This window comes from Chiloscyllium plagiosum, unplaced genomic scaffold (genome assembly GCF_037043375.1).
Source record: "Chiloscyllium plagiosum isolate Xiang-an unplaced genomic scaffold, Cpla_swu_hap1 HiC_scaffold_7, whole genome shotgun sequence".
Lineage (NCBI taxonomy): Eukaryota > Metazoa > Chordata > Chondrichthyes > Orectolobiformes > Hemiscylliidae > Chiloscyllium > Chiloscyllium plagiosum.
In genome coordinates, this window is record NW_028270145.1 from 84,807,894 (window position 1) to 84,833,478 (window position 25,585).

A 25,585-nucleotide genomic window follows, 5' to 3' on the forward strand; every position below is an offset into this window, starting at 1 on the left:
TTTCCTTGAACCCCTTGATCTAAAATTTGACTAACTCAGCCTTGACCATGCACAATGTCCAGCATCCATTTTTCTCTGAGAGATTTCCAAATTCTACCTTAAAAAGGAGATCCCTTATTCTGAATCTAGTTCTAGCTTCCCTTTTGTCACAAACATGATCTCAAAGTGTATCCTGTGAAGCCCTTGCCATTTCCAGATTGGTAAACAGCCGTCATTGGGCATTAAACTGTAATGTTTTAAAATTCACTGATCCTGTACTTTCTGCTATGATCATTCCTTGAAAATAGTTGATTGGATAATTGCAAGGTTCATCTGAATTAGACACCTGCTTGGAGGGGTGTGTATGCATGCTGTTTTTTCAAGTTCACTGGGACATGCTTGCTTCTCATGGAAATAAATTATCACAACAGATTTAAAATCCATTAGTAAGTAGAAATTCATCTTACCAACAACTAGAGTGTGGGGAATTAATTTGATTTAATGAATAGATTTGTTTTTAAAAGAATATTGAAGAGATCACTAAATAAAGATTTATAAATTAATAAGCATTACTTTCTCCAGCAATTTTCAAAGCTAAGAATCATGATTATTTCAGTAATTCTGCAACACATATAAAATAATTTGAGATCAAGCAAAAATAAATAAGTGAAAAACATTTCTATTAATTAACTTGCAGTCTCTTGGCTTCTTTGATTGACTTCTAATTGCTCTGATTGAAAACATTGACAGTAAGATTTTGACACTCATCTGCCAGTCAAGTAGAGAGACCTCAGAGAGTATTGTAATATTCTGTATTTTGTTCATACAAAGATAGATAAATATAGATTTTTTTTAAACTGTGGAATCAGGTCATTTGGCTCAACAAGTCCACACCAATCCTCTGAAGAGCATCCCACCCAGGCCCATCCCCTGACCTTATCCCTGTCACTTTGCATTCCCATGGCTAACAGACCTAACCTACACATCCCTGGACACAATGGGGTAAATTAGCATGGCCAATCGACCTAACCTGCACATCTTGGACTGTGGAGGGAATGCAGATATGGGAAGAATGTGCAAACTCCACACAGACAATTGTCTGAGGATGGAATCAAACTCAGGGCCCTAGCACTGCAAGACAGCAGCACTATCCACTGAACCATCATGCCACCCCAAACATGTTAAATACTTTTGTCATTGGTGTTCAAAATATGCAACAGAATCTCTGAATGGAAAAGTTTCATAGTTTTCATCTGTGAGATAACATTGAAAGCATCTTTATAAAATCATTCATTTACGTTCAATATTATCACTTGTAGTACATTCTCCTTTGTAAGGTAACAGACCCATAGGTTCTTACTTTGTTAGACTGGGTTGTTCATTTAATATTCACCATAGCGCAATATTCATTCTGAAACTCATCTTTTGAGAAAACACCACACTTCATCTGTTTCGATTCAAACAAAAGTCTTTTAAATTCCTTGTACATTCAATTTCCATTAAGAAAATGTCCAACTCCAAATACAAAACGGGAACTTTGTCATCTGGAGAGAAAAATACTTTTCATTTCCTTCAGAGTAATTCTCCTTTGCATCTTATGCATTTACTGTCTGATCTTCCTTCCACTTGATGAGGATCACACTGGAAGGGCATTTTACTCGACTGAGAATTTGAACGTACTCTTGAGCCCAATTAAAATGAAAGATGCACAACCCAGGTGCATAAGTATACACTTAGAAATGCATTATTAGCAGCAGCCAAGAAGTTATCAGCAAGTTGAATGCTTCCTGGGTCTTAAAAACAGCTGTATCGTTTAAGAGCTAGGTAAGGTAAAACCATATGAGACAGCCAGAAGGATTTTGCTTTATCACACGTCTTGGATCTACATTATTATCCAGATACCTTCTTATGAATAATGCCAAATTTTAAATTAATATATGTAGCTGGAAGCTACAATTTGCATGTTGGCACTCTTAACATTTTTTAAAGTCTCCATTCCTTCTAAATGCATTTTGTTGCTCTCATGCTGAGTTGGCAGAAGCTCCCAAACAGTGGCTGTTGCTGACAAGTTGAGCATTTATTACTCATATACTGCTTTGAGAACTTACTTCACTGATGTCTCGAGAGAATTTACCTTAAAGTTGCACTTCTTAGAACTTCACCCTTACAAAGAATCTTATGTACAAAATAAAATTGAACCCTGTTGCTCCTATTAATCTCATTATGCTTCAACTGTCAGGAAAACTGGATTAGTCGTAAAAGTACTGCCTTTATCTTTAACCAATTTAAAAATAAACAAACTTATAAGTAGGCATACATTAAGGCATATAGCTGTATTAAAAGTAAACATTTTTATCAGGCATTATTTTCTGGAAAAATGCAACTGCCTCATACATTTCAATATCAATGACAGATTGGAGAGTGAGAAATTAATTCTGACGCATATTGGAAACTTCTGCACTCTGATTATATAAAAGGGTAGGATTAGTACAAATTGCAAACAACTTATCGTCAAGGAGAAATGTGTGAAGGTTTAATTAAGATAACAAATGGAACAAATCACAATATTTTATGAATGTGAAATATTTTGTTTCTTTGAAAAATATTTTGGAGAACTCACATGTCAGTAAAAGCAAAACATTTATGTACCCAAGGACATGAAATCATAAATCATAGACTTGTTCCTCACCAACCTGAGTGCCACAGATGCATTGGTCCATGATAGCATCATTAGGGGTGACCACTATACAGTCCTTGTAGAGATGAATTCCCATCTTCACATTGAGGTATCCTTTATTGTGTTGTGTGGCACCAACACCATGCCAAATGTGATAAATTTTCATCCAATCTACGACACAAGACTGGACATCTATGAAGAGCTGTGAGCAATCAGCAGCAGCAAAATTCCATTCAAATGTATCATCATTGCTCAACATTCCCCCCAATCTGCGACGATCATCAAGTCAAGGGATCAACATGAGTTTAATGAAGAATGTAGGAGGGCTTACCAGGGGCACTACTGGGAAAACCTAAAGTGAGCTGTCAACCCGATGAAGTTATAAAACAGAATGACTTGCATGCCAAACAGAACAAGTAGCAAGTGACAGAGTGAAGTGATGGCACCATCAACGGATCAGATCTAAAGTCTACCTTCCTGCCACCTCTAGTCATGAAAGTTGGTGGACAATTAAAAAACTCACCAAAGGAGGCAGCTCTGCAAATATCCCCATCTCATTGATGGAAGAGCCTAGCACATCAGAACTGAAGCATTTGCAAGAATCTTACACCAGAAATGCCAAGTGGAAGATCTATCTTGACCTCATCCAGAGATGCCCAATATCACTGGTGCCCATTTTCAGACAAGTGGATTCACTCCTCATGATATAAAGAAACAGTTATAGGCATTAGTTATTGTGAAAGCTATGGGCCCACTCAATAGTCTGGTGATAATACTGAAGACCTGCCTTGTCTCGAATTTATTTTCTGCTGTGCAAATCTTCATCATTTATTCATGGCAGTGATTTATACATGCAGATGTCAATACATCAACAAATTAAATGGTATGTGCAGGACCTCCCAGGAGCTGAGCAGCCTCACATTCATACAGTGTAGAGGGAATGTTGCTGAAGACATGGGATGTAGGCTTGCCATGCCCCTAGTCAAGCTGTTCCAGTACATCTATAACATGTGCATCTTCCCAACAATGTGGAAAATTGCCCAGGTATGTCTGAAACACAAAAAGGAACCCAACCATTCACCGCCCCCGTTAGTCTTCTCTTACTCATCAGTAAACTGATGGAAGGTGTCATCAACAGTGCGATTGAGTAGCATCTGCTCAGCAATAACATACTTGGTGACATCTAGTTTAGCTTTTGCCAAAGCCCACTCATTTTCTTACCTCATTACAGCCTTAGGTCAAAAGTGAACAAAAGAGCAGAATTTCAGAGGTGAGGTGAGAGTGACTGCCATTGACATAAAGGCTGTGTTTCATTGAGTGTGGCAAAAAAGGAGCCCTGGCAAAACTGGAGACAAGGGGAAAACTGTCCACTGGCTGGAATCATATCTGACACATAGGAAGATGGTTGTGGTGTTGGGATCAATCATCTCAGCTCCAGGACATCTCTGCAGGAGTGTTCTTGGCCTCACCATTTTCAGCTGCTTCATCAAAGACCTTTCCTCTATCACAAGGTCAGAGGTACGGATGTTTGCCAGTGATTGCACAATATTCAAAATCATTCACAATTCCTCAGATACCGAAGCAGTCCAAACCCAAATGCAGCAAGATCTGGACAATTCCCAGGACTGGTCTGCAAAGTGACAAATAATATTCATGCCACATAAATGCCAGGCAATAGCCATCTCAAGTAGAATAACATTCAATGGCATTACCATCACTAACACAAAGCATTACCATTCCTGATTATCAGCATCCTGAGCATCACCACTGACCAGAAAGTGAACTGAAATAGCCATATAAATATTATGGCTACAAGAGCAGGTCAGAGGCTAGGAATGCTACAATGTGTAACTCACCTCCTGACTCTCTAAAGCCTGTCTTCATCTACAAAGCACAAGCCAAGAACGTAATTGAAGACTTCCCACTTGTCTTCAATAACACCCAAGAAGCTGACAACATCCAAAATAAAAGTCTTTTTTATTGGCATCACAGCAGAAAATATTCACTCAGTCCACCACTGATGCTGAGTAGCAACATTTTACATCATCTCCATGATTCACTGCAGAAATTTACTCAGGTGACCTTAAACAGCACATCCAAACCTCTAGGTATTACAAGCAAGAAACAAGGCAGCATACATGTGTTTGCAACTTCCTCTTTAAACAATTCACCATCCAAGTTTGGAAATTTATCTCTGTCCCTTCAGTTTTTCTGGGTCAATGTTCTGGATCTCTTTTCCAAGCAACATTGTTTGAGTAACTACTCCAAATCACCTGCAGCTGTTTATGAAGGCAGCTTACCACCACCTTCACTGGGCAACTCAGGGCAAGGAATAAATGGTAGACCAGCCAACAATGCTCATATACCATGAATGAAGAAAGAAAAATATTATTCTTTATTTTATTCAAAGTTTCTTTTGATCTGTTCCTCGTGATTGACTATTTTACTTTGTATCAGCTGCTTGGTAAATTTCTTGCTACTTTACTTACTTTACACATTCACTACCTCTTCATTTATTATTGATTGCATATTGGAGTCTTTCCGATTGCTATTAATAATTACATTTGGTTCTGATGTTACATGATCATTCAGTTCTCATGCAATGTCGTGTTATAAGAAAATAGCCATGCCTTTTAAACTAATTGGACCAAAATCACATTGCAACTAATACGGGTAAGAAAAGTTTGTGTTCTACAAATAATAGTCTAAATTCTTCAATTGTGTTAAAGTCAATTCACGCTGAAGAAATATGCATTATAGCAGAACAAACTATAAACAGCACTAGTTTGGCACACTGACCTCTACACCACCGGAGCCAGACGCCAACTCGAAGACACCTCCTCCTACCGCCCCCTCGACCATGACCCCACCCCCCATCACCAAACCATTATCTCCCAGACCATACAGAATCTCATCAGCTCAGGAGATCTCCCACCCATAGCTTTCAACCTCATAGTCCAGGAACCCCACACCGCCCGATTCTACCTCCTTCTCAAGATCCACAAGCCTGACCACCCTGGCCAACCCATTGTCTCAGCCTGCTCCTGCCCCACTGATCTCATCTCCACCTACCTCGATACTCTCCTATCCCCCCGAGTCCAGGAACTCCCCACATACTCTCAAGACACCACCAACGCCCTCCATCTCGTCCAAGATTTCCGTTTCCCCGACCCCCAACGCCTCATCTTCACCATGGATATCCAATCCCTCGACACCTCCATCCGCCATGACCAAGGCCTCCAAGCCCTCCATTTCTTCCTCTCCCGACGTCCCCTGCAGTACCTTCCACCAACACTCTCATTCGTTTGGCTGAACTTGTCCTCACCCTTAACAATTTTTCCTTTGAATCCTCCCACTTCCTCCAGACCAAAGGGGTAGCCATGGGCACTCGTATGGGCCCCAGCTATGCCTGTCTCTTTGTTGGCTACGTAGAACAGTCCATCATCTGTCGTTACACCGGCACCACTCCCCACCTCTTCCTCCGCTACATTGATGACTGCATTGGTGCCTTGTGTTCCCGCGAGGAAGTTGAGCAATTCATCAACTTCACCAACACATTCCACCCCGACCTTAAATTCACCTGGACCATCTCTGACACCTCCCTCCCCTTCCTAGACCTCTCCATCTCCGTTAATGACGACTGACTTGACACTGACATTTTTTACAAACCCACCGACTCCCACAGCCACCTGGATTATACCTCTTCCCAACCTACCTCCTGCAAAAATGTCATCCCATATTCCCAATTCCTCCGTCTCCGCTGCATCTGCTCCCAGGAGGACCAGTTCCACCACAGAACACACCAGATGGCCTCCTTCTTCAGAGACCACAATTTCTCTTCCCATGTGGTTAAACATGCCCTCCAATGCATCTCATCCACATCGCGCCCCTCCGCCCTCAAACTCCGCCCCTCCAACTGTAACAAGGACAGAACCCCCCTGGTGCTCACATTCTACCCTACCAACCTCCACATAAACCACATCATCCAACAACATTTCTGCCACCTCCAAACAGACCCCACAACCAGGAATATATTTCCCTCCCCACCCCTTTCCACCTTCCGCAAAGAATGTTCCCTCCGTGACTACCTGGTCAGGTCCACGCTCCCCAACAACCCACCCTCCCTTCCTGGCACCTTTCCCTGCCAGCACAGAAATTGCAAAACCTGCGCCAACACCTCCTCTCTCACCTCCGTCCAATGCCCCAAAGGAACCTTCCACATTCATCAAAGTTTCACCTGCACATCCACTAATATCATTTATTGTATCCGTTGCTCCCGATGCGGTCTCCTCTACATTAGGGAGACTGGACGCCTCCTAGCAGAGCACTTTAGGGAACATCTCCGGGACACCCACACCAATCAGCCCCACTGCCCTGTGGCCCAACATTTCAACTCCCCCTCCCACTCTGCCGAGGAGATGCAGGCCCTGGGCCTCCTTCACTGCCATTCCTTCACCACCAGACGCCTGGAGGAAGAACGTCTCATCTTCCGCCTCGGAACACTTCAAACCCCAGGGCATCAATGTGGACTTCAACAGTTTCCTCATTTTCCCTTCCCCCACCTCATCCCAGCTCCAATCTTCCAGCTCAGTACCGCCCTCATGACCTGTCCTACCTGCCTATCTTCCTTTCCACCTATCCACTCCACCCTCCTCTCTGACCTATCACCCTCATCCCCACCCCCATTCAACCATTGTACTCTTTACTACCTTCCCCCACCCTCCTCTCTGACCTTTCACCTCCAGCCCCATCTCCATTCTCCTATTGTACTCTATGCTGCTTTCTCCCCACCCCCACCCCCTTCTCATTTATCTCTCCTCCATGCAGGTTTCGTGCCTCTATTCCTGATGAAGGGCTTTGGCCCGAAACGTCGATTTTCCTGCTCCTCGGATACAGCCTGACCTGCTGTGCTTTTCTAGCACCACTCTAATGTAGACTCTGGTTTCCACCATCTGCAGTCCTTGTTTTTACCCTGTATAACTTGTATGCTTTTTTCCCCAGAAAGCAGTCATTGAATTTATTTAAGGCAGAGCTAGATAGACTTTTGACAGACAAAGATTTAAAGATTGCAGACTGAAAGGTGAGTGGAGACCAAAATCACACCAACCATGATCTAACTGATGGAAGAACAGATTTAAAGGGCCAAATGGCCATTCTTGCTCCTAAGTCAATGATCTGTCTTTGTAAATATCAGGAAATATGAGTGGTGTTTAGAAGATGTCTACTTTCTGAGTTAAATTGTATAATGAGAGGGAAAAAATCAAATTGTGGTAAGGCACTGCAGAGTGAGTATGGACCTTAAAAAAAATTGTTCCCAGGATACGCATACTTCTGATGAGACCAACATTGATTGCCCATCCCTAACTGCCCTCAAGAAGCTGGTCTTGAGCTGTTTTCTTGGACTTCAGTAAGACATTTGATCAGGTCTGACAGGGAAGGTTGATTCAAAGGATAACAGGTAGACAATTTGGTGAAAAGGGCACACAGGATACTTGCCTTCATTAGCCAGGCCACAGAACATAGGAGCAAGGAGGTCATTTTACAATTTTATACATCATTCATTAGACCACAGATGGAAAACTGTGTCCAGTCCTGGTCGTCACATTTCTGGCAGGATGAGATTGCACTGGAAAGGGTGCAGAGGAAATTCACTAACATGTTTTTCACACAAAGGATGATGAGTGCACGCAATAGCAGAATTCAAGAAGCACCTAGATGAACACATGAATAGGAAGGGAATAGAGGGATACAGATCCTGTCAGTGAAGTGAAAAATCACACAATACCAGATTATAGTCCAACAGGTTTAATTGGAAGCACACTAGCTTTCGGAGCTTCGCTCCTTCATCAGGTGGTGACTACCACCTGATGAAGGAGCAACACTCTGAAAGCTAGTGCACTTCCAATTAAACCTGTTGGACTATAACCTGATGTTGTGTGATTTTTAACTTTGTACACCCCAGTCCAACACCTGTCAGTGAAGACAGTTTTAGTATAAAAGGCAACATGTGTCAGTGCAGGGTTGGAGGGCTGAAGTGCCTGTTCCTGTGCTATATTGTTCTTTCTTCTTTGATGGTGCCTGAGATGAAAAGTCTAAGTTATAAGGAGATACTGGATAGATTGAGTCTGTTTTGCTTAAAGCAGAAGAAGCTGGGGGGTGGGCGTCGGGCTGAGTTTGGAGGGGAGTGTAGTAGGTAGGATCTCATTGAGGTACACAAAGTTACGAGAGGCACGCACCACACCCTGAGATTCCCTTTGCCGTGACTGAGGTGTCTAAAACTAGAGAGCATATGTTTCAGGTGAGGAGCAATGGTTAAGAGGAGATCTACACAAAAAAAACCATCACCACAGGGTAGTAGATAGGTGGAATATGCTGCCTGAGGTGGTGGTTTAGGCAGGTACTTTCATAACATTTAAGAAGCATCTGGGTGAGTACTGAAAATGCCTGGGCAGAGGTGGCAGAGTGCAGGATGTTTGTTGGTTAGTGTAGGCATGGTGGACTGGAGGGCCTGTTTCAATTTTTTTTAACTCGATAGGTTGTTCTCATTGAACAGATTTTCATTATTACTTTACCTTTCCCAAATTGTAACAAGCTCTACTAAAAAAAAACAAAGGGAACGTGACAATAAAGGCCACTAGGATCACTGAGTCCACTAGGTTCCATCACCTGAAGTTTAAAAATTATGCATCTGGTACCATTTGCACTACTTTCAATGCAGCAGTTTGGAAAATGAAAGGTTTGTTCCTGGAAAAAATGAAAACTAATCTTAAGACAAATATGGGCAAGGGAATAATGGTTATCCAGACATCACAGGTAGTTGTTCCATGTCCATTGGTTTTAAATGGGTAGTTAACACAGCACAGATGATCAATCCCCCGAAATTGGGTATATTGACAAATGTTGACAAGGCAGTTCTTGTTGGGAGGCAGTATTTACAGGGCAGCTGCCTCATTCAGATGGAGGATGGAGGAGGGAGATCCAAGAAGGAGTTCCCTCACAGGTTAGCTGGACAACAAGATTTGACCTTTGCAACTTTAATGAGGGTTTGTGCGAACTGCCTGCTCGAACTCTTGTTAACCAGCAAACTGTCCTCAATTGTAACAGATCATATATTTTATTTGTTTAATTACAATCTGTTCTGCCATATCACAGTAGTTGCATTCTCATGTGACTTCATGTTGTGGAAAATAACACAATAGAAATAATGGGGTCAATGGGAAAAATAGGGTTGGTGCAAACCACCATAAATATCAGTAAAAATTGAAACAAAAATAGCAGGTAGCTTAACACAAACAATCTCACAGTCTAAGTAAATGTTAAAGTCACATATTTTAATGTAATAATACAATAAATTTAACACGAGGAGATTTCTGAGTTTGCTGAGTTACAGTACTGTGTTAAGGCAGGGACTGAGGATCACCATCAGCATCATCATTACTTTCAGTTGCAGCTGTGGGTGTAAAGGTTATGATGAAAGAAAACATTTAGTTGAGAAGTGGATGACTGTGGTTTGGGGGTTGGCTTAAAATTGGCATTTAGGTTTTGCCGCTTTGCCATCTTTCTTCTTTCATGAAGAAGCTGTTCATAGAGTGCCAGATAAGACCTAATGCCACAAACTGCTATCTTGTTGCATTCTATACCATAATCATTGTCTTCTTAGAGCTGCAACTGCTTCTCAACTTCCCTCAAAAGAGAAATGGAAACTTCTCATGGGTGCTACATTCTGGACTTTATCGTCTTCACCTTGAGCTTCAACTCCCCCCGCAGCAACAAGCTGTTGTAGATAGCTGTGGAGAGGTCTTCACAATGGGACACAAGCAGCTCCTCGACATCCTCAGTCTCCACTTTTCCAAATCCAACTTGTTTTGCAAGAGCGACACAATGTTCTTTGATTGCTGAAAACTTCCTCTGATGGTTCAACAACTTCAAAATAATGAAAAGAATCTGGGGGAATCTTATGCCAAGCTGCATGCAAGCCATCCTTACTGACATCACCACAGGCCTCCACAATGATGTCAAGAGCACTCTTAATGTTAAAGCTCTTTCAAAATTGAAGATAAGTGTCCTCATTATCACCCTCAGCAGCTGCAATAAACCTCTTGAATGTTCACCTTAAATAATAAGCTTTAAAAGCTGCTATTGCACCCTGGTCCATGGGTTGAATGAGAGAGGTTGTGTTAGAATGTAGAAATAACATTTCGATATTTTCAGAAAACTCACCAATAGTGGGAGGATGGCTTAGCGCATTGTCTAGAATGAGGTGAATCTTGAAATCTAAACTTTTTCTCCTGCAATAATTTCTAAAAATATCCTCAAAAATGTCAACAACAAGGTCAAAAAACATTTGGTCTGTCACCTAACCTCTTTTGTTTGACTTGAAGTAAACACCTAGAGTATTACCAAGAGTGATAATCTTTCAAGGATCACAGGTTGGCAGAGTGGTACACTAACACAGGCTTAAGTCCCCACTATCATTGGAACCCAATAACATAGTCATGCAAGCTTTTGTGACCTTAATTCCTGGAGAGTGTACTTCATTCTTAGAAATGTAGGATCTGGATGGCATACGCTTCCAATATAAACCTGTCTTGTACAAGATTTGATCTAAGGTGTAGCCTGTTCCTCAATCAATTTTGTCACCACGGGAGGAAATGACAGTGCACATTCCTCATCTACACTGGCAGCTTCACCACATAACTTCACATTTTGAAAAATGCAGCAGTTCCTAAATCCAGCAAACCAGTCACTACTAGCACCGAAGGCAGACACATCTGCAGGATTTTCACTTTTTCCTTAGATCCTCATAAATTGATAAAAGCTTTCGGTTTTAAGGTGAGAAAGGTGGTCCCAGATTACTTTTTTGATTGATCTTCTATCCACACACTTAGAAGCTGCTCCAACTCATCAACTTCCTTTGTTTGTGATCTCACAGACTTCCCAACACTCAGACTTGTTCCAGCAATGCAGCTTGCTTTAATTCTTTCTGTATTATCTGTAATGGTCTGGAGCATAGGCTCCTTTATTGTTGTTGCACTAACCACAATACCACATGCTCTTTCATAATGCTCAAAATGCTTTGTAACATCTAGCCTCTGTTCATGTGTTACAGCTTTTCTTTTATGGCCACCACCCGCAATATTTTCACCTGGATGTTTCCTGTCGACATTCTTGCAACTTTGTCCTTCCATATTCATGGAAAACACAGTGAGATTTGCAAAAAACAGGATCAAAGATTACTGAGTACAGCACTATACCTTTCATGAAACACTTCACCATAAAGTGCATGTGATGTCGATGCACAGTCCAGTCCTCTGTGCACTGTGAAACATAGTGCCAAGGATGGAATCATGTAATAGCCAATGGGAATTCTCGTTTTAAAAAAAATCATTCCCCAATTCACCAATGATATTACAACCAAATGGCATTGACAAAATGCATATTATTGGAGAACAACCTGTAACTAATGTATCTTATCTAAGCAGCTGCCTCTTAAACTGTATACATGATCTGAAAATTTATTTTTGAATTGTTGACTGCCTATGTCAGGTAACTGTGGTTCTGAAACCTCAAAATCTAACATACTGCAGTCCTTACTCTGTAGGAATATTCAAGAAGCTGTTCAAAAAGGATTTCCAGGGTTTTGACTTAGCAACAGTGAAGGAACAATGATATAGTTCCACGTCAGGCTGATCTATAACTTGGGGGGGTCTTGCCGGTGGTGCCCTTCTCAGCCATAGCGGTTGTGTGTTTGGAAGGAGCTTTGATGAGTTGCAGCAGTGCACATTGTAGATTCTGTACACTGCTGCCGATGTATGTCTATGTGGATGGTGTGAATGTTGAAGGCACTGGATTGAATATCACTAGATCAGTAGAAAGTGAGGACTGCAGATGCTGGACATCAGAGTCAAGAATGTGGTGCTGGAAAAGGACAGCCGGTCAGGCGCAGGAGAATTGATGTTTTGGGCATAAGTCCTGATGATGGGCTTATGCCTGAAATGTCGACTCTTTTGGTCCTCGAATACTGCCTGACCTGTTCTGCTTTTGCAGCACCATACTCTCAACTCTGGATTGGGTATCAGTCTGTTTAGGCCTGGATAATGTCCAGCTTCTTGAGTGTTGCAGGAACTGTATGCATCCAGGACATTTAGTTATATTCCGCTACCTTCCTGACCTGTGCTTTTCAGATGGTGAACTCAAACTGGGGACTCAGAATATTTGTTACTCACCTCAGAATTCCTAGCCTCTGATTTGTTGTTGTAGCCATTAATATGATGTATATCTAGTTCAGATTCTGGTCAATGGTAACCCTGGTAGATGTTGATAGTAAGACAATCAGTGATGGTAATGCGATTGACTGTCAATGGTTGATGACTATATTCTCTCTTGTTGGACATGGCCATTATTTGGAATGTCACTTGCCACTTATCAGCTCAAGTTAGACAAGCAGGAGGCTGGAAGAATACAGGAATCCAGGCAGCATCAGGAGTGGAGAATTTGAAGTTTCACGTGTAACCCTTCTTCAGGACTGGGAGTGGCTGTAAGGGGATAAAGGGGGTGAATCGGGCAGGGTGGTGAGGTGGGGGTAGGTGGAGGCAGGTAGAGGCTACTACCTGGTTGGTCGATGAGAGGGATGAATCCAGTAGTTGGCTGAGAGGAATGGAAGGGAGGGACTGGGAAGGGAATTGGGGAATAGGACTGGAGGTTATTTGAAATTGGAGAACTCAATGCTGAGTCCTCCAAGGTGTAGGCTGCCCAAGCAGAAGATGAGGTGTTGCTTCTCCACTTTGCTGTTTGATTCGTTGTGGCAATGGAGGAGGCTGAGGATGGTCATGTTGAGCTCCCTTCCATTCCTCTCAGCCATCGACCAGATTCATTCCTCACATTGACCCAACCAGGTCATTCCTTCTACCTGTCTTCACCTATCCCCACCTCACCACCCTGCCCCACCCCCCCCAATCACCTTTATTGGCCCTTACACCCACTCCTAGTCCTGAAGAATGTTGACTTCTCCACCTTCTGATGCTGCCTGGCTTGCTGTGTTCTTCTCGTCTTCTGACTATCTATTTTGGATTCCAGCATCTGCAGTTTTTTTTTGTCTCTAACCACTTATAAGCTCAAGCCTGAATGTGTCCAGGTCTTCTTGCATTTGGACATGGACTGCTTCAGTACCTGAGGTAAACGGTGCTGAACATTGTGAAATTATTAGTGAATTAACACACTTTGGATCTTATGATGGAAGGAAGTATACTGTTGAAACAGATGGTTCAGCTTCAGATTCAAGCTGCACCCGATGTGGCCTCCTCTATATTGGGGAGACAGGACGCCTACTTGCGGAACGTTTCAGAGAACACCTCTGGGACACCCGTACCAACCAACCCAACCACCCCGTAGCCCAACACTTTAACTCCCCCTCCCACTCCACCAAGGACATGCAGGTCCTTAGACTCCTCCATCGCCAGACCATGGCAACACGACGGTTGGAGGAAGAGCGCCTCATCTTCTACCTGGGAACCCTCCAACCACAAGGGATGAACTCAGATTTCTCCAGTTTCCTCATTTCCACTCCCCCCACCTTGTCTTAGTCAAATCCCTTGACCTCAGCACACCTTCCTAACCTGTAATCATCTTCCTGACCTCTCCGCCCCCACCCCACTCCGGCCTATCATCCTCACCTTGACCTCCCTCCACCTATCGCATTTCCAAAGCCCTTCCCCCAAGTCCCTCCTCCCTACCTTTTATCTTAGCCTGCTGGACACACTTTCCTCATTCCTGAAGAAGGGCTTATGCCCGAAACGTCGATTCTCCTGTTCCTTGGATGCTGCCTGACCTGCTGTGCTTTTCCAGCAACACATTTTCAGCTTCAGATTTATTCAAGGGAAATCTGCAATGATGCCTTGGGATGAAGATTTATGATCTCCAACAACAAAAATAAAATTTCTTTGTGCAAGGTATGACTCCAAACTGAAGACAGCATTGACCCTGATTCACTGAAACCAGTTTTGCTCGGGCCACTTGATGCCATTTTTGGTTAATTGGTGCCTTGATATCAAGGGTAATCACTTTCAAACTCACATCTGAAGTTCATTGTGTTTGTCCATGTTTGGACCAAAGTTGTAATGTGGTCAGGAGCTGATTAGCCATGGCAGAATTTCAACTGGACATTATTTTTCAGGTTCTTTCAGATCAAGTGCCAGTTGACAACCCCTTTCAGCACTTCTCTATTAATCAAAATTCATCTGATGGGGCTGTAACTGACTGGGCAGGATGAATTTATCCCTTTTTTGTGTACAGGACAGACTTGGGAAATTTTTCGCATTGCTGTGTAGATTCCGGTGTTGTAGCTTTACTGGAAGAGCTTAGCTAGGACACAGCTAATTCTGAAGCAGAGATATATAATATTATGATGTGAATATTGTCAAAGCTCATCACCTTTGAATACACAAAGACTTCAGCCATTTCTTGATAATATGTGGAGTGAATTGAATTGACTGAAGAATGATATCTGTGATTTTGAACTCAGTAGGAGGTCAAGATGGATCATCTATTTGGCAGTTCTAGCTGAAGATGACTGTGAATGCCTCAGCTGTTTCTTAAGCACTGATGTATTGGGCTCCCTCATGACCAAGTCTGAGGATCTCTGGGAACCTGCTTTCCCCTGTTATTGGTTCACTCATCCACTACCATTCAAGACTCAATGTGGTCAAGACTGCAGAACTTAGATCTGATTTGTTTACTGTGGGATTAATTTGCCCAATCTATCACAAGCTGCTTTTGCCATTTGGCATACCAGTAGCCCTGTGTTGCAGCTGCACCAGGTTAGTATCTCACTTTTAGGTATGCCTGGTGCTCATCCTGGAAGTCCCTCTTGTTACATTCATAGAAATTGCATTTTTTCGAGAACAGTTAGCTAAGAATAGATCCTAGTTTTTATTACAATTATTTTATTTCATATTTGCTGACTTAAGTTTTAATTTAATTAGGTGAAAATCAAAAGAAAGTTATCATCAATCCAGTTTACCTGAATGTTAAAACTTGTTGGAAGCAATAGAACAACACTTGCCATAATATTTGCATTGGCATACAGCCAAACCATTTGTAGTGTAAGTTAAAGTAAAACTCAGTGCTACACCAAAGGAGCAAACTGACTGCCAGTTCAACTGCCATTATGTACCCTTTACCTTCACCACCCCATTTTCCTTTCCATTGATTTAAAAATTCTCTGCATTTCTTCATTTCCAAAGGTTGTTAGTCATTTGAATACTGATACTTTTGATCCACCTCAGGTGGCAATAAGAAGTTTATATCAAGATAATTTTGAACACTTAATTACACTATTGTACACAGTATTCCACATCATGTTAGTTTTGCCCAATGCTAAATTTGCATAGTTGGTCAGTGAATCTTTCTTCTCACATCCATTCGCTGATTATTGCATATGCGTGCGATGAAGCCAGGAAATCAAGAAGTTGCTACGAGCAATTCTACACTTCTATGGAGAATGCAGTGTTGGGGTGTCACTCAGGATGCAGTCAATGTGAAATCATTGACTGATGAGAATTTCTACTCATAAATTTTTAACTTCAACATTTCACAAAACCATTTTGTTAGACATGCAGGTCCATCCGTGTGATCAAACAGAGGTATTGTCTGGTCAGGTTGCTTGAACGCAGTTTATTCATAAAATTACCACTATCTCTCTATATGCCTGCTTTGCATATGTTGCACAATTGTACCAAGAGCAGTGTTTTAAGCAGATAGTTCCAATCATCCTTTGATTTGTCATAATGGTTGTAATACAACTTGCATAATGGCCTACTAAGCGATCTTTTATGGACCAGACCAAATCCCCTAAAACCATATCAAAGAGATAGCCTAGACCCCAACATTTATCCTATTTCAATGCATGTTTAAGGCATTGTGTTTCAGCTGTGATTTGATGGTCAAGCTACTAAACTTTAAGAAAAACACACTTTATTCTTAAAACCGCAGTTAAATTAAAAAAAAATTGCATAACTTTAACTCTATTGAAATAATTAACAAAATAATGTGTTATTTAACAATCATACATCAATTGTTTCAATATATCAGCATCCCATAAACACACACTTGGTAAAGGCAAATTCAGCAAAGCAGACTTCTTTCACTTACTATCTCCTTCAGTCCAGAAGAAGGAACACCAAACGACTGAATCTAGCAGCAGAGAGAGAGCTCTACTTTTGTAGCAGCAGTAGAGAGCTGTATCTAGCAGCTTCAAAGCCAAACTTCAACTTCAACAACTGAAAGCAAAAGTCAAACCCTGGGTCTATGAGTGCCTAACTCCACCGACCTATGTATATGTCTAATGTTTTTAGAAATCCAAAGCTTTTACTCTGTTTTCCATGAAGCAGATTCCTCAGCAGCAGGTTTACAACATCTTCCTTCAAGAGAAACAAGATGGAACAAATCTCTCTTAAAGGCACATCTTATCACAATTCTAACTGTTGCTAAGAGACTGGGCATTGACACACATCATGTGTGGTCAATAGTCTCACATTAAATGCTCTCTAAAAGAGTGGAATTATTTTTCCATCAGGTGCAATGACAGAAGCTGGCATGAGGCACCAAGAAAACAATAAATCTGAAGCCCTGCAACAAGGGTAGAGCTTGCAATCCCGGAAAGGCACACTGCTTACTTTGCTGCTTCTTTCTTGGCATGTGATGACAAAATAACCTTTTGCTTATTCACTTGTGGGATATGGCATCACTGGATGGCCGGCCAGTATTGTTTGCCTGTCCCTAGCTGGCTTTCAATTGATCGGCTTGCGGAGCCAATTCAGAGGGTAGTTGAGACCCATTGCTGTGGGTCTGGAGTCACGTGTAGCCCAGACCAGGCGAAGATGGCAGATTTCCTTCCCTGAAGCACATTAATTAGTCAGAGGAGCTTTTCCAACATCAATAGATTCTTTATTCAAAATTTGTTTTTAACTTAAATTCAAATTTCAGTACTTGCTGTGACAGGATTCAAACCCAGTTCCTCAGAACATTAGCTCAGTTTCTGTATTAATGAATGAATTTATAAAAGCCCTGATGAAGAGCTTTTGCCCGAAACATCGATTCTCCTGCTCCTTGGATATTGCCTGATCTGCTGTGCTTTTCCAGCACCACACTCTCAACTCTTCTATTGTCAGAAAGCTAGCCCCTTTTTTTCTAAAAGCTGTTCCTTGGCTCAAGGATACACTGTCCTTGATTTTTTTCAGAGGGGTAATAAACTGGGCCGGACTCCGATCAGTCTGGTTTGGTACAGAGATGAAAAGGATTTTGAGAAGTCTTTTGTTTATATGTAAACAGATGAGACTTCAGGCCAAGGTGGTCATGTTTTAGATGTGGACCTGGAAAATGAAAGGGGAGTGATCAGCTCTCTAGCTGAGCTGAACTGAGCAGTTTTAGTTCACTCTTGAACTGGTAAGTTCAAAAGGGAGCTATGTGGAAACTCTCTCTCTCTTTTCTGCCCTTCAACTTCAAGCTGTAAGCATGTGTTCCATTTATACTGGGTTTTAAAGGGAGTTTGCTTAGTGGAACTGTTGTGTACATTCGGAACAACATAATTAAGTCTAGCTGGAGAGGCTAAGTTCTGTAGGGGTTCTTTATTCTGTTCTTTGTGTTTCATTGTGTAACTTTGTAAATAAATTATTGTCTGTTTTAAAATCTAGTAGTCAACCTAGCTATCTTATTCCGGTTAATTTTCACTGTACACGGAGCAAAACAAATTACAAAGTTATGGTCTGGGGCTGCATGCTTAAGAATGTTTTGAGTGGTCTGACCTAGTCTAGCAATAATACCTGAAGCCAATGCCTCCCGTCAGTGTGCTCCCTTTTGTAGGATTCCCCTGCAAAGATGGTAATCTCCAGCAGTAGTCTGAATGGAACCGAATGTATCAAAAACTCCTAGCCACAGTCAGTTCGACAGCGAGGGGATAACTGTCCTAGCTGGCTTCTGAATTGCAGCATGAGCTGGCAGATTTCAGTGATGACCTTTTCTGTGAAGGATTGGTCATGGTTGAATTTCAGGTCGGAGAACAGCTTCCTAATACCTTCTGTCGATTCAGCCACCTGCAAAGATGCTTCGATCCCTCCTCTCTCTTGCTTTAGCATTTCCTGCTTTGTGTAACTTTATTTCACTCTTCAAGTTATGCTCTATAACTGTGAACCACCTAGATTTCAAAGCAACTTGTTTGTGCAAGACTACTCTTGTAAGAAAAAGAATTTCAGCAACTTACCATAGCAACTGAGGGAAATTTTAAACAATTTTCGAATACAACTTGCAGAAATGCAATAATATCCAATTAAAATAAACTTGCCACTAACCCATAGAAAGCTGACAATCACTTCACATAATAAGGTGACATTTCCTTCAAACTTTTTTATACTTCTGGTCAGAATTTGCATGGTTACAAAAGGGTATAAGCTGGAGGATGGAGGGCTATTATTAGGAGATTGAGCTCAGGTGACTTCACAATTCACCTACTCTGTGCACCTGCAACTGACACTCAGGGATGGCTAGCTGTTCATTAGCTAGAGGCAGGCCTTCGGCCTCTATGGCGAGTAATTCCCATCTCAGAGAGTTGGTGCTAGCCCTCGAGTTCTCAGAAGTATCATCCATGAGGGAAAAGAGGGAAGGGGGCCTGAAAGAAAGCAAACATGGGAGGGGTGGTGGTGACTGGGAGAGGAGCCTAACAGGAAAGTCAGTGGAACCGCAATGGCAGGAGTCTCTGTGAGTAACTCAGGAGACACAGCAGAGATTCATTCTGAGGAAAAAGAAGCATGGTACAGGGAGGATGAGGTAACAATGGCTGACTAGGGAAGTCAGGGATAGATAAAAGCAAAAGAGAAAGCATATCATGTGGCGAAGGGCAGTGGGAAAATAGAGGATTGGGAAGCTTACAAAGACCCACAGAGAGCAACAGAAAAAGAAATAAGGAGGAAGAATATTAAATATGAGGATAAGCTAGCCAGTAATTTCAAGGAAAACAGGAAGAGTTTCTTTAGATATATAAAGGGCAAAAGAGAGACAAAAGTAGACATTGGACCACCGGAGAGTGATGCTGGAGAGATAGTAGTGGTGAACAAAGAAATGTCTCGGGTACTGAATAATTACTTTACTTCAGTTTCCATGGTGGAAGGCATGAATAATATCCCAAAAATTCAAGAGAGTTTGGGGGCAATGAGAAGATGCAAAAAAACTGAATGGCCTGAAGGTACGTAAAACACCAAGATAAGATGGGACTAATCCCAGAGTTCTAAGGGAGATAGCTGAAGAGATAGTGGAGGCATACGTGGTAATCTTTCAGGGATCACTAGAATCAGGGAAGGTCCCAGAGGACTGGAAAATCACTAATGTGACACCCCTATTTTAAAAGGGAGTAAGGCAAAAAACAGAAAATTACAGACCAATTAGCCTAACCTCAGTTGTGGGTAAGATCTGGAAATCCATTGTCAAGGATGAGATTTCTGAATGGTAAAATGAAGAGTATGGTAAAATAGGACAAAGTCAGTATGGTTTCATCATGGGAGGTCATGCCTGACAAATCTGTGAGAATTCTTTGAAGAAGTGACAAGCAGGTTAGACCAAAGAGAGCCAATGGATGTTATCTATATGACTTCAACAAGGTGCCATACAGGAGGCTACTGAGTAAGGTAAGGGTCCATGGTGTTAGAGGCAAGGTACTAGCATGGATAGAAGTTTGGTTGTATGTCAGGAAACACAGAGTGAGGATAAAAGGGTCTTTCTCAGGATGGTAGTCAGTGACAAGTGGTGTTCCACACGGCTCAGTATTGGGACCACAACTTTTAACTTTATACATTAATGACCTAGATGAAGGAATTGAGGACATTCTGGCTAAGTTTGCAGATGATACAAAGACAGGTAAAGGGAAAGGTAGCATTGAGAAAGACAGGAAGCTGCAGAAGGATTTGGACAGGTTAGGAGAGTGGGCAAAGGACTCGCAGATGGAGTACAATGTGGGAAAGTGTGAGGTCATGCACTTTGTTAGGAAGAATAGAGGCATGGACTATTTTCTTAATGGGGAAAAGATTCAGAAGTCTGAAGTGTAAAGAGACTTGGGAGTTCTAGTCCAGGATTCTCTCAACGCAAGCTTGCAGGTTGAATCATTAGTTAGGAAGGGAAATGCAATGTTGACATTTATTTTGAGAGGACTTTCAGTAAGAGCAGCGAATATGGTAAAAGATGGGGTGCTGTGGCATAGTTAGTCAAGGACAGTATTACGGTTGCAGAAAGGACGTTTGAGGACTCGTCTACTGAAACAGTTCCAGAGATATAGAGGTAAGGATAGCAAAGTTGATTCTCAACAGGAGCGAGAGTGACAGGGTAGTTGTTATGGGAGACTTGAACTATAGTGTTCCCAATCAATATTTGGAAAGTTAAAGTCTCCCATAACAACTACCCTGTCACTCTCGCTCCTGTTGAGAATCAACTTTGCTATCCTTACCTCTATATCTCTGGAACTGTTTGGAGGCCAATAGAAAACACCCAACAGGGTAACCTCTCCTTTCCTATTTCTAATCTCAGCCCATACTACCAAAGGACCAAATCTACTGTTGCCTCACCCCTTTTGGCCTAACTACATAATGTGTCAGGCAACCCTCCTACACACATTGGACAAAAAATTACCATCTAAAGTACTTGAACTATAGTATTACCAGTCAATATTTGGAAAGTTAAAGTACTTCAGTGGTCAATTGTTTTTCAATGTGTGTAGGAGGATTGCCTGACACAGTAGGTAGGTAGGTCAACAAGGGGCGAGGCCACATTAGATTTGGTACTGAGTAATGAACCCAGCCAGATGTTAGATTTGGAGGTAGATGAGCATTTTGGTGTTAGAAACCATTATTTCATTATGTTTACTTCAGCGATGGAAAGGGATAAGCATATACTACAGGGCAAGAGTTAGAGCTGGGAGAAAGGCAATTATGATGCAATTAGGCAAGATTTAGGATGGATAGGATGAGGAAGGAAACTATAGGGGATGGGCTGAAATGTGGAGCTTATTCAAGGACCAGCTACTACAGGTCCTTGATAAGTATGTACCGTCAGGCAGGGAGGAAGTTGTCAAGTGTGGGAGCTATGGTTTACTAAGGAAGTTAAATCTCTTGTCAAGAGGAAGAAGGCGGCTTATGTTAGGATGAGATGTGAAGCGTCAGGTAGGGTACTTCAAAGTTACAAGTTAGCCAGGAAAGACCTAACGAGACAGCTAAGAAGAGCCAGGAGGGGACATGAGAGGTTGTTGGCAGATATGATCAAGGTAAATGCTAAGGCTTTTTATAGGTATATCAGGAATAAAAGAATGAGTAGAGTAAGATTAAGGCCAATCAAGAATAGCAGTGGGAAGTGATGTGCTGAGTCAGAGGAAATAGGGAAAGCGCTAAATAAATATTTTTCATCAATACTCACACTAGAAAAAGACAATGCTGTCAAAGAGAATACTGAGATACAAGCTACTAGACTAGATAGGATTGAGGTTCACTGGTGGGGGGTGGTGGTGTTAGCAATTCTGGAAAGTTTGAAAATAGGTAAGTCCCCTGGGTGGGATGGGATTTATCCTATGATTTTCTGGGAAGCCAGGGAGGAGATTGCTGAGCCTTTGGCTTTGATCTTTATGTCGTCACTGTCTACAGGACTAGTGCCAGACAAGGATAGCAAATATTGTTCCCTTGTTCAAGAAGGGGAGTAGAGACAACCCTGGTAATTATAGATCAGTGTTATGTGGTATTACTTCAGTTGTTGGTGAAGTTTTGGAAAACGTTATAAGAGACAGGATTTGTAATCATCTGGAAAGAAATAAGTTGATAAGGGGTAGTCAACATGATTTTATGAAGGGTAGGATGTGGCTCACAAACCTTGAGTTCTTTGAGAAGGTGACCAAACAGGTGGGTGTGGGTAAGCGGTTGATGTGGTGTGAGCTGAAAATGTGTTGCTGGAAAAGCGCAGTAGGTCAGGCAGCATCCAAGGAGTAGGGGAATCGACGTTTTGGGCATGAGCCCTTCTTCCTGAAGCCAGGGCTCATGCCCGAAAAGTCAATTCTCCTGCTCCTTGAATGCTGCCTGACCTGCTGCGCTTTTCAAGCAACACAATTTCAGCTTTGATCTTCAGCATCTGCAGTCCTCATTTTCTCCTGGTTGATGTGGTGTATATGGATTTCAGTAAGGTGTTTGATAAGGTTGCCCACAGTAGGCTATTGCACAAAATAAGGCAGTATGGATCAGAAGTTAGCTTGCTGAAAGAAGACAGAGAGTGGTGGTTGATGGGAAATGTTCATCCTGGAGTTCAGTTCTGGGTGGTGTACTACAAGGATCTGTTTTGGAGCCACTGCTGTTTGTCATTTTTAGAACTGATCTGGATTAGGGTGTAGAAGGATGGGTTGGTAAATTTGCCGATGACACTAAGGTCGGTAGAGTTGTGGTTAGTGATGAAAGTTGTTGCAGGTGACAGAGGGACAGAGATAAGCTGCAGGGCTGGGCTGAGAGGTGACAAATGGAGTTTAATGCAGAAAAGTATGAGGCGATTCACTTTGGAAAGAATAACCAGAATGCAGAATACTGGACTAATGGTAAGATTCTCAATAGTGTAGAAGAGCAGAGAGTCCTTGTACATAAATCCCTGAAAGTTGCTACCCAGCTTGATCGGGTTATTTGGAAGGCATACAGTGTGTTAGCTTTTATTAGTAGAGTGATTGAGTTTCAGAACCATGAGGTCATGCTGCAGCTGTACAAAACTCTGGTGCAGCTGCACTTGGAGTATTGCATACAGTTTTGGTCACCGCATTATAGGAAGGATGTGGAAACTTTAGAAAGGGTTCAGAGGAGATTTACTAGGATGGTGCATGGTATGGAAGGAAGATCTTACAAGGAAAGGCTAAGGGATTTGAGGCTGTTTTCATTAGGGAGAAGAAGGTTGAAAGGTAACTTAAGACATATAAGATAATCAGAGGGTTAGATAGGCTGGACAGTGAGAGTCTTTTTCCTTCGATGGTGATGGTTCCCATGAGGGCACATAGCTTTAAATTGAGGGGTGATATATATATAACAGATGCCAGAGGTAGTTTCTTTACTCAGAGAGTAATAGGAGCGTGGAGCGCACTGCCTGCAATAGTAGTAGATTTGCCAACTTTAAGGGCATTTAAATGGTCATTGGATAGAAATATAGACAAAAATGGAATAATGTAGGTTAGATAGGATTTGAATTGGTTTCACAAGTCGGTGTAAGATCGAGGGCCGAAGTGCCTGCACTGCACTGTAATGTTCTATGTTCTATGTAGGTCTTGAATATAAAAACAGGAACACACTTCTGAGGCTCTATAAGGGTCTGGTCAAGCCACATTTGGAGCATTGTGAGCAGTTTTGGGCACCATATCGAAGGAAGGATGTACTGTCCCTGCAGTTGTTTAGCGGACGTTCATGTGAATGGTCCCAGGAAAGGAAAGCTTAACATATGAGCAAGGTTTGAGGACTCTTGGACTAGATGGAATTTAGAAGGAAGGGGTGAGATCTAATTGAAACTTACAGAACATTGAATGGCCTGGACACAGTGAATGTTGGGAAGACGCTTCCATTCGTAGGAGAGACTAGGACCCAAGGGTACAGCCTGACAGGAAAGGGAAGACCTTTTAGAATGCAGATAAGGAGAAACTTCTTCAGCCAGAGACTGGTGAATCGATGGAATTCACTACCACAGAAGCCTGTGGGGGCAAGGTGATTGAGCGTATTTAAGACTGAGGTAGATAGGTTCTTGATTGTCAAGGGGATCTCCTCCTATGTTGAATGATTTTATTGTCTTGTGATGACAGAGAAGATGAAGGTAAAAAGACGATGGAAAAACCGAGTGAGGGGTCCTTCAGCACATAGGGGGGCCCATAAAAGTGCACACTCCCACCACCCATTACCCTTTCACCAGCTATCTTGTTGCTCAGTAAAAGCTATTTGGCTGAACAAGCAGTAGTATTGAGCTGCCATGGGTATCATGCTAGCAATGGTGGAAACTGGCCCTTATGTGAACATTAATACAGCACATTGTGTCTCTCAATTGGCCTGTGATGGGCAAGTTGGCTGAAAACTCCAATGTTGGCTGTTACATTGTGGAGTGGGCAGGAGTGGGGGTGGGCAATTGGCATCATGAATAGCATTTGCTGAGCAATTTTACAGCCCCATCCCTTCATAATCTGCCTGTTAAATCCAGCCTTTGACTTATATGTGTTTATCCCTTCACCATGATGGCCACTGGCGCACTCTGTCTCAGAAACAGACCAGTGAATCAGACTCCATTTTGGAGCCGTTTAAAGGACCATTTGGTGCTCCAAAATAAGATTCTTGCCCAACTCCATTCTCCTCAGCCCCCCATGAGCTTCCATAAAGAACTGTCAGTTCCATTAATTAGCTACATAAGAGATCATTAAACAGAATTCACAATTAAAATTAACCTTTAAGATACTGACTTTACTGTATACAAAAATCTTCTTAGCGATTTGTAACTGTATGATCAATAGCAGACTCATGCATCAGTACATTGATTCATTCTAAAGGTTTATGCACCAGCTGACAATTTCAACATAATATGCACATAACATTTCTTAGAAATTAAACACCTGCAGGAAACTGTTTAGAATATAAGCAAATAAACTCACCCCATGGCTGGATCAAGGGCAATTCCTTTGGGATTGTGTAGCTCCAGATCTAGCAGTGTAATACAAGTATCACCGTTTTGATTGCATACAAATATTCGGTCACTGACATCATCCACAAAGTAATAGTTTCCAGTAAGCCAGTCTAAAGCCATTTGTTCCACATCTGCCAAAGCAAAAATAACACATTAGATCAAAAACACAGGACAATTTATTGGTTGGCTGACTGCTGTGCAAGGGGAAAAAAAAATACCCTTTCA

At 42.0% G+C, this 25,585-nt stretch overlaps 1 protein-coding gene and 1 pseudogene across 1 annotated transcript in view; both read right to left on the reverse strand.

Annotated features, from left to right (window-relative positions):
• The window catches only part of LOC122551725 (low-density lipoprotein receptor-related protein 1-like), a 1,910,187-nt gene that overhangs the window by 1,101,913 nt on the left and 782,689 nt on the right, over positions 1-25,585 (reverse strand). Inside the window, exon 7 of the mRNA XM_043694091.2 lies at positions 25,329-25,491. Coding sequence (XP_043550026.2) covers positions 25,329-25,491 — 163 coding nt within the window. The remainder of the gene's footprint in view (positions 1-25,328; positions 25,492-25,585) is intronic.
• LOC148149653 (uncharacterized) lies at positions 10,097-11,844 on the reverse strand (annotated as a pseudogene).